This window comes from Onychostruthus taczanowskii, unplaced genomic scaffold (genome assembly GCF_017590055.1).
Source record: "Onychostruthus taczanowskii isolate IOZ18803 unplaced genomic scaffold, ASM1759005v1 scaffold88, whole genome shotgun sequence".
Classification (NCBI taxonomy): Eukaryota; Metazoa; Chordata; class Aves; order Passeriformes; family Passeridae; genus Onychostruthus; species Onychostruthus taczanowskii.
The window spans coordinates 2,545,317-2,554,532 of record NW_024506773.1 but is presented as its reverse complement, the minus strand read 5'-3'; the positions used below and the strand labels follow the sequence as shown (position 1 = coordinate 2,554,532).

General features: G+C 38.3%; 1 protein-coding gene across 1 annotated transcript in view; it reads right to left on the bottom strand.

The window, feature by feature from the left end:
• Window positions 1-964: 964 nt before the first annotated feature.
• Window positions 965-9,216, bottom strand: part of CUL1 (cullin 1) — a 51,892-nt gene continuing 43,640 nt past the window's right edge. Inside the window, exons 14-22 of the mRNA XM_041425200.1 lie at window positions 9,084-9,201; window positions 8,062-8,138; window positions 7,165-7,296; window positions 6,248-6,340; window positions 5,046-5,093; window positions 4,872-4,954; window positions 3,305-3,410; window positions 2,440-2,553; window positions 965-1,506 (exon numbers count right to left, since the gene is read on the bottom strand). Coding sequence (XP_041281134.1) covers window positions 1,426-1,506; window positions 2,440-2,553; window positions 3,305-3,410; window positions 4,872-4,954; window positions 5,046-5,093; window positions 6,248-6,340; window positions 7,165-7,296; window positions 8,062-8,138; window positions 9,084-9,201 — 852 coding nt within the window. The 3' untranslated portion in view covers window positions 965-1,425. The remainder of the gene's footprint in view (window positions 1,507-2,439; window positions 2,554-3,304; window positions 3,411-4,871; window positions 4,955-5,045; window positions 5,094-6,247; window positions 6,341-7,164; window positions 7,297-8,061; window positions 8,139-9,083; window positions 9,202-9,216) is intronic.

Genomic DNA, 9,216 nt, shown 5'->3' with positions numbered 1-9,216 from the left:
AAAAAAAAAATTAAGAGGCATCACTAGGTCCCCCATTCTAAATTTCCAAAAGCAACTTTGAGCAGCAAGATGCTTCTATTGCCCCTAATGGCAGTCTTTAGCCCTTTCAGAACAGAAATAGCAAGCGTACAAAATCTCAAGTGCAGATGACACCCCTCCCTTCTAGTAGTGCTCAGGTTTTTTTTTTAACCCAGAGTTCAACTGTAACCATTTCCCTCAAGAGAGAAACATTAGCAACACAAAACCTGGCTCCTTTCCTGCCAGAAGAAACAAAATCACAGTTTGTATAAAGGGTAAAATGGCTACAGAAGTTAAATTCTTTTCAGGATCAAGATTAGAAAATATAGATTACCAATAGTGAGACCTGTGAGGATGGCAGCATTTTGCTTGTAGCATATGGAAAGCCAATACTCATTTCATAAAATGTTGCGAGAAGAATGGAATGAAGCCTGGTCAATCAAGGCAGGTGTATTAACACTTTTAAAGTATTTTAATTCCCATTCACAGGTTGCATTTAATGGGAATTGTTCTTCAGGAACACACTCAATTTTCTGCTCCAGTCAAAGAAATGGGCAGCCTAAACCTCCTTTATTCTAGGCAGCATTTATGCAAGTGTGATGCACTTTATAGCACAATGAGCAATATTAAAACCAGCTCCAAGTTCAGATGACCAAGCACTGCTATATATTCTGAGCATTTTCTATTCTGCATATCTTGTGAAATCATCACAAATTTCTTTTATTTTCAAAGTGCAGACATTTCCTCTTCAAAAAGAAATAACATGCACATATAATGACAGATGACAATATCTTCAGAGAACAAAATGTTTTTAAAGCACCAGAAAATGGGGAGGAAAAGCAAAACGAATTTCTAATAGCTTTCATAACCATTATACCTTTTATTTACATTTAGAAAGATAAGTCATGAAACAAAACAATAAAACCAAATGCAACTTGTACAGAAATCTTTTAAAATGTTTTTATTATTTATCACACATTAAAAAATGAAACACACTATACAAATGGTTTTTCATAGCAGATTACACATGGGTCCATTCGGACTCGCTCTCCAAGTGCTGCCAACATGTATAAGTGCTGCCTGTGATGGCAGCTGTTTATCATATAGCCAATGTATTGATTTAAATGCAGTAGCATGCAACCCTTAAACGAGAAGGGTCTGATTCCTTTCTGTTCTTAAATTAGGTTAAATGGCATTGGTGTCCATATTTACATACTTGAAATGTATCAATCCTGAGCAGTTCTGATGTAAATCTGAGACTGGCTGATGGAGTCCTGGTCTCAGTCATTAAAAAGGGAGGTCCAAATGGCAGCAGGGTGGCTGCTATGAAGTTCTGTCGCTTTCATTCTTTCCATCACATACCTACTTGCTGAGTGTCACACAGTCAGGTAATTGCTAATAAAAATGCTAAGCCAAGTAACTGTAGGTGTCCTTCTCACCATCTACACGTTCCAAGTACTCCTTCTCAATGAGGATGTCAATGCATTTCTGTGGGAGGAACAGAACAGAGGTAAGCTGTGGGACACAGGCATAAAAGCCCTCTCTGAGGTTTCTCCAAACATTGATTTTGTCCCCTGAGGGAGTTCCCTGCCAAGCAGAGGACGGCAATAGGCAAAGGACACACACCACAGCAGTTCACTCTCCTCTTTCTGACCACATCCAAGCAGAAGGCTCTGCTAATCCACTAAACTGAATTGCACTTACTGCATGCCATTCCAGGGGTGTGACTGGGAGACCATCAGTATGCTGAGCAACTTCACAGCATGACAGCAAATAAAGAATTAACCAAGAGGCAGAGAGCTTATGTAAGGTTACAAAAGACAGCAGCAGCAATGAGGGGATGTCTGTGTAACTGCCCTGCACTGGTGCCAGTTTATGCAACTGCTCTCACCGCCTTTGCCTCACCTACCCCTTGGTTGTGGATATAAAAACTGCTGGTGAGCACACTTAGACAAACTGATGAAGAAATTAGTATACATAAATCAATAATTAATATAATCAATACAATTATGAGTAAATAATTAAATACAATGCCCCCCATCCCACCATTTTTACTGTAAAGGAAAGCAGGAAACTCTTTTATCAAGCTAACCCCAAGGTTGACTGTTGTCCCACAACTGGGACAGCAGGAACAAAAGGTAAGCCTGGATCAAGGGCTATGGTAAGGTGACACTGATGTGAAAAAATGCAATCCAGTTACTATTTTACCACCACTGACAACAATGCGAAACATGGATATTGCCCTAAGAGAAAAGAAGTATTTCTGGTTAAAGTATTTCCTACTTGCAACTCTAAAAGATCTGTCCTTGCCCATCCCATCCCCTTAGCTTTCCTTTTTAATTCAGAAGCATGTATTTTTGTCTGTGTCTGTATCCTCCTCACCTCCTGGAATCCAGGCTCAGAGATGTGGGTCTCACATACCTTAATTACAGGAACTCGTGGCTTGAACCTTGAGGACAGCTGTGTTAGCACTTCTCCAAGCAGTTGCTGGTGTTTTAGAACCTTCCTCATTTTCATGATTCTCACAATAGCAGCCTGCATAGCAAATTTGGGAAGGTGTGTTTAGGAGCAAAGTACTTGTCCTCTGTGTAAAGCCATTTAACTCCCCTAGATCATGTCTGCCCATGTAGAAGCACCACCACAACCAACTCGAGCACCAGACAGGGAGAAGCTTTGCCCACGAGTGTCAGCTACTCACACAGACCAAGAACTCAGTCTCCACAGCACACAGTCATCAGAAGTGGTTTCGACACATGAATTTTTAGAACTGTGCTTACAGTCAGTCAGTCAGTCATAATAATAATAGCACCAACTGGTAACAAGAGCCACACAAAACTACTTGTGTAGCAAAAAGCTTTCTTTATATATTTAACCTTACTGTGACACTGTCTTAGTGGTACATCTGTATTTCCATCCCCTGCCTCTCAAGTGAATTCCAAATGAATTGATATAAAATCACTGTTGATTTCATACTACAAGGGTATTACTATTTTTTAGTTATTCAGTTTTCACCCAGGGCAAGTTCTGGTGAACGTGTATTCAAGGAACCCAAACGCTCATCAACATCAGGTTAGAACAATGTGAATGAACACATCCTGTCTGTAGAAGTGCCTTCCTCCAGTTTCTAGTACAGACTCAAATCACCTTTAAGAATATTTTAAATACATTTTTTGAACTCTAATGTAATTAGAGCATGTTCTCTTCTAGTAAAAATTAGGAAAACCCTACAATAAGCTTCATTAAGTGATTACAAAGATTTGTGACAGCATTCTGCAATAAAACTCACCTGAATCAGTAGTTTCCTGTCTTCCTCTATATTTTTGTGTGTAGTTTCTTGCTCCTGCTTCTGTTCAGTCTTCATTGGCACATTGATGTTTACCCTTAATTTTTTGCTGTAAAGTAAAGCAGAAGTTAATTAACAATTAGATTGTTTAAAAACCGAAGAAATACAGAAAAAACTCCGAACAAAACCCAACTCCAAAATAAAAACCACAGCACCATAATTACTTTACAACAACACAGGACTTTGGCTCCTCTCAAAACTTTAGATGCACTTATTCAAGTTAAAACAAAATTAGAATAAAAATAAAGAATGCCCACAACCAATCAGCGAAACAAAATACCTTTCTGGTGGGTGTCTGTGTATCTCACGGTTTACTGAATCCATCCTAGCGATCTGTGTAACTAGCACTGTACAGTTACATTGTATTCAAAATATTTCTGTGTGTAGTAAGAAGCTTAGAGTCAGTGAAGGGGACAAAGGAAGTCAATGGAAACAGAATCACCCTTCTGATTTACAGACTGGATTCTGACCATAATGGGGAGAATATCTTTGTTCTGTGGAACTGAGCTCTGCCTTTCTTTCACAAGCTCCCTGGCACTGACAGCTGTGCTGAGGTGAGCCCACTGCCACATGAGGCCACTCAAGACAAGGTCCTGTGTCACAAGTGGGGAGCAAACCTCAGCATCAGAGCACCAGGGAGCAGAGGGCTCTCCTCAGACCTGTTAGCTGCCCTGGGGAGAGGATTGTTATTTATTTACCACAGTGCTCTCCATCACAAATTGCGAACCAACAGCTGCACAATGCAGCAACACTGAGCTGTTTCTATCACTGCATTAATGCAACAGATCATGAATTCTCAAACCTTTAATTTGGTAAAGGGGGACAGAAAGCAGATAAAGGGTGAGGTACAAGGAATGGTTTTAAAATGTTTCTTTCACCTGTGATCTTATCTTTGGGAAGTTCTGAACTCCTCACTGAATTTGTGTGTGCTTATATCTATGCTCTGATAAGCATGATAAAAATACCACAGTGCTGTAAACAGCTTAAAATACACAACTGTTTAAAGTAAGTAATAAAACGTACTGAAAATTGTGTTTATTAAGTCTTCAAATCACTCTATACACCGTGGTTATAAAATGAGCCTGATCTTCTCATGTTAGCAGTAGTGGATGAACATTTCTGCCTTTGACCTTTGCTGGTCACTGGACACTTCTGTAACCTTATAAAATATCATGGATTTGCCGAGTGCACACGAGTAACACCTTGGCGAAACAGCAGCACTTGAATCAGTTATCCAAGAATTAGACAGGAATCAAGGAACAAAAAGGACATATGGAAATATATCAGGCCTTGACTTTATTTTATGACAAAGCCAGAGTCAAAGAGCTGAAATCACACCCATTCCCCACAACTCGCCAGCCCTTTCCTTTAATGCTGGTACACATTGGATCTACATTTGAATTGGCACTTGAACCGTGAGGCTTTCATCCCAAGTATATTAGGTTTCACCCAGATTTTGAAAGCAGAGAAGGATGCTACCCATTACATCTAAGTGATGCATGCTGCTTACTTTTTGTAACCAAGATACAGTTTTATTAAAGTATCTGGTTTTAACTCCACTTCATCAACATTTGCATTTTCATCTTCCAAAACCTGCAATAAATAAACAAACAAACAAATTAATTAATAGTCTAACATATTTCCCTGTATGTTAAGCAGGTCATAACAAAGCAAGAGTACTTACAAGCAATTTTGATTTCAACAGTATCTGTAGAACTTGTGCCAAGATATCCTACAAATTTATAGAAAACATTATCAGTGCAGATAGACAGCACCTTTGTCTAATTTAAAAACTTGAACAAGAATGCACATGTTTAGTGTCAGAACACTGCAAAATGAGGGGGCAAGAAAAAGCAGTAAAAACATAGTTCACAGAAATAAAACAATGTTCTTTTTGGGTGTTATACATATCCCCCTTGTGGCTGGTGAAATACAAAATTCTTGAGAAATACTAATTCCAAAGAAGAGATCTTCCCAGTTGCTGCTTTAGGTAATATTTTGCAAGCAGATTTATATGCCTAAGAAATAATTTTTCCTGAACCATGCAAATATATATATACCACGGCAAGCTTAAACTTCAGAAAGCAAGCACTCTGTGCTCTGATTAACATCTTTTGTTTTAACAGGGATCCCTTCTGGTTGCTGTTGCTGGTTGCTCACCCAGAAGGCTACTGGCAATATTCTGTGCAGGCCTGCAAAGCTGCTCTTTTACCACAGTCTGTAATAAATGGCAACCCCTAAGACTTCTGGGTTTGCTGTAATCCATCAGCAACAATAACCTTCTAGGTAGGCATTTCTAAAAGTAAAGATCCTACTGAATAGGAACACCTAACTTTCCAGAAGTCAGAGCAGACTTGATTCAAACCTACTGCTAAAGGTCAAATAAATGTCAAATTGTGGGCCATAAAGCCTGCTTGGGAAGAAAAGGAGGGAACCTTTTCCACAGGAGAGAGTTAGCCAACAAACTGCAGATTTACTATGTTCATGTAAAAAGGCCTTGAGATATAAAAGAATGACAGATGCATAGATCAATCATTTAAGGAAAATGCTGGTTTTGCTAGAATGTTGTCTTTTAACATTAAAATGTATGCATTGAAACACTGAAAACTTCTACCCAGAGCTCAGCAGGAAGCTAGACAATTCACTCCAGTCATGAACAGGAATATACATGCATTAAGACTCTTCAGAAGACCAGGCAGTTATGATTACAGGAAAGTAAACCAGGAAAGTGACTTGACCAAGAATAGAGCACATCTGTCTCCTTTGGGACAGAAACTGGTTCTGGCTCCAAGCATGCGTAATCCAAATTTCTTATGATAGCAGGGAGAGCCCTGAAGACCAGAACACTTGCTCACTAGAGTGTGGTAAAACGTGCAAAGTCACTACCATTTTTATTTGGGTACTGTCTGTCAGCTGCTGCACGGTATAGGCATCTTCTGTGTTGTACTGCAGTAAAATGGCCATCTGGAATGTGGATGCCTGACAGATCCAAAAACAGAGAACAGAGGGGATGGGGGGAAATTAGAAAATGAGAACTTACAAACACTTCCTGAATTTGAACAGCCTGAAACTCATCATTTAAACACATACACTGGAATATTTGGACAACAGAGAATACCCAAGTGGTGCTAATAAAAAAAAAATAAAAATCAAATGTTGCTTTTACAACCAGAACTCCCTCTTCCAGAATTACCTAAACATAAGACCCCAGGATTAAACCCCCAGTTTGGCTTGCTTCAGACACTGATCAAATTTTCTATTATGGCATCAAAACATTATCCTTCTATTTGCTAATATAGTTTTAAATTGTTTTCCTCTGTCACTCCAACTCTTGCCCATTTAATCTTCATTACACCCAATACAGACTTCTGAATTCATCCTCACAACCCTCCCAACTCCAGCAGAATAATGAAACCAAATTTATGCACCAAGCAGCTATCGGTGGCTTATCCATGGCTATCACCACAGTGTTAACATATGTTGATGACAAGGTCAAACTCTGACATTATCTTGTTTCTTCTTGCTGTTGTTCATTTATTTTTTGAAACAAAGCAGACCATAAAGTATAAGCAGCATGAGATCCTAGGCAAAGAGGTTGTATCTATCTCACAAAATGCATTTCAACACCTGTTTAAACCACAGGCAATGTGTTCTGTTTCTTAAGACAACTTTCTTTTAAACACAAATCTTTATTGTATCTTTATTTTATTTACTGCACTGATACTAAAGTTTCTACTGGCCTGCATCCAGTCATCTGAAAACAACTATTACCAAGTGTTTCTACTGGTATGACTTGTCCTTACCTGTAACGTGTATCTATTTTTGAAACAGTTGGTAACCAATTCCCCTTTGGACAGCTGATACAACCATGTTAATTTTCTTCCACTGTGACGACTGGCATAAAATGCAGTAAATCTCTGATAGCTCCGTTCTAACTGTATAAAAACATAAGTAATAAATAAATAAATAAATATTATTTACCTTCATTTACCATTATTAGAACATGTTCTGGAAAGAACGGGGGATCATCAAATCTGATTACCCTCAACCACCCTGTTGTCTAAATAACCCAAACGGAAATTCAAAGTATTCTCATTCGACAGACTGGATGAAAAATTTCCCTCTGTTATAGGTCTCCCCTTTAGAGTATCATTAACAGTACAAATGTAAACAGGCATTTAAGGTTCATTCTTCGTTTTAGGATACATTAAGCATGGCTAGAAAAGCAATTTGTTTTAAACACCTTCATCCTCCAGGTAACAGCATTAATTTTATTTTTCATGTTAAATATTCATGCCTTTTTTCTGGATAAGCACTCAGCAGAAAACTAATGACTATAATATCTAAAGATTTTATTGGGCAAAGCTGAAGCAGTGGTATGAAAAGGTGTCTTAAATTAGGTATACCCAGAAAAATGCACTAACAAAGACGTGCTTTAGTTGCTGTTGAGTATTTTGAAGAAAGATTCATTAACCAGGGAGTTTCATGGGAAAGACATGAAAACATGGATTTCACACAGCTCCCTCCTACTACCTTACTCAATTATCTTGTTCCAAATATCCTCAAGCCAAATAGAAAAATACCAGAGACACTTATAGCCCTCTCTGAAACACAACAGAATGGAAGGAAACACCAGCCTTGTAAAATAATTTCTCTCATGATCATTCCATGCTCAGATGAAGCAAGTGCAAGTGCCTCACCTCAGATGGCAGAGCAAACGTGCAGGACTGTTGGAATGGCCACGATCCAGAACTCAGCACCTGGATGCTGAAATCCACTAAAAGAGAGGTGAAGAGGATGAGTTGCATTATCCCACTTTCTCCTCCCTCCCTCTTCAAACAGTCCTAGTTCTAACACAGACATGTTTCTGGCCCATGGTCAAACTAACATGGTAAAAAATCATTAAGCACTATTTTATTTTTGTCGGAGCATAACCAAAACTATTAATGAGAGATGTCACTGCAGTTGGAGAGCTTTAGATTTAGTGTTACAGGCACTCAATCATCTCTTATTTGGAGAAGTTACTACTCTCTTTCTACCTCTACAATGAGTTACAATTTTCCCACTTTGGTGTTAAAAGAGGAAGTTCATCATCACTCCACAATACTCAACTGCAAGAACAGACCTTTCACACCTATACTTGTAAGGCATTTTGGTCAAGTCAAGAATGAATAATACAAAAACTAAGTAAAATTTAAACCTGATGATACACAACTCTAATTGTAACCCAAGAAATAATCATCAATTCTTGACAGAATTTGGTTCAATGTGCTTCAATTGAAAAGAAAAGTATAAAAAGGTGATAGGGGCATCTAACAACCTGGAACACAATATACTTTTATCCTTAATACTTTCACGTAAGTCTAAGTATTAAACAGCTAACAATCAAAACTGTTTAAAGAAAAACATCCCCCCCATCAAACATGAAAAAAAAAGAAGAAAAAAAAGACGAGACAGTATTCAACTTCATTTAGTTATGTACCTAAATGTGATCTCTAAAATCAACAAGAGGTTACTCAGAAAATATATAAAGAGCTACTTGAAGACAAAGAACAGACCTAAAATTTAAAGACCTGATTTAAACATCCCAGCTATCATGGTCAGAAGAACACTAACTCTAATTTGTGGCACTAAGTCAAATATTTCCCTCACACACTTAGCTCTGCAGAAATAGGAGGGAGCTACACTATGCAACAGTAACTTAGGTAAAGGTGTTACTTACAATCTAATGGTTCTGAATTGGTCAGGTGCTTTTTAAACTGCTCATTCAAATCCTTGCTTACACCAATATCTTGGAACATCCGCTGCAGCTTGGAGGTATATTCAAAACCACAAGCTTGCTGTATTTACAAGCA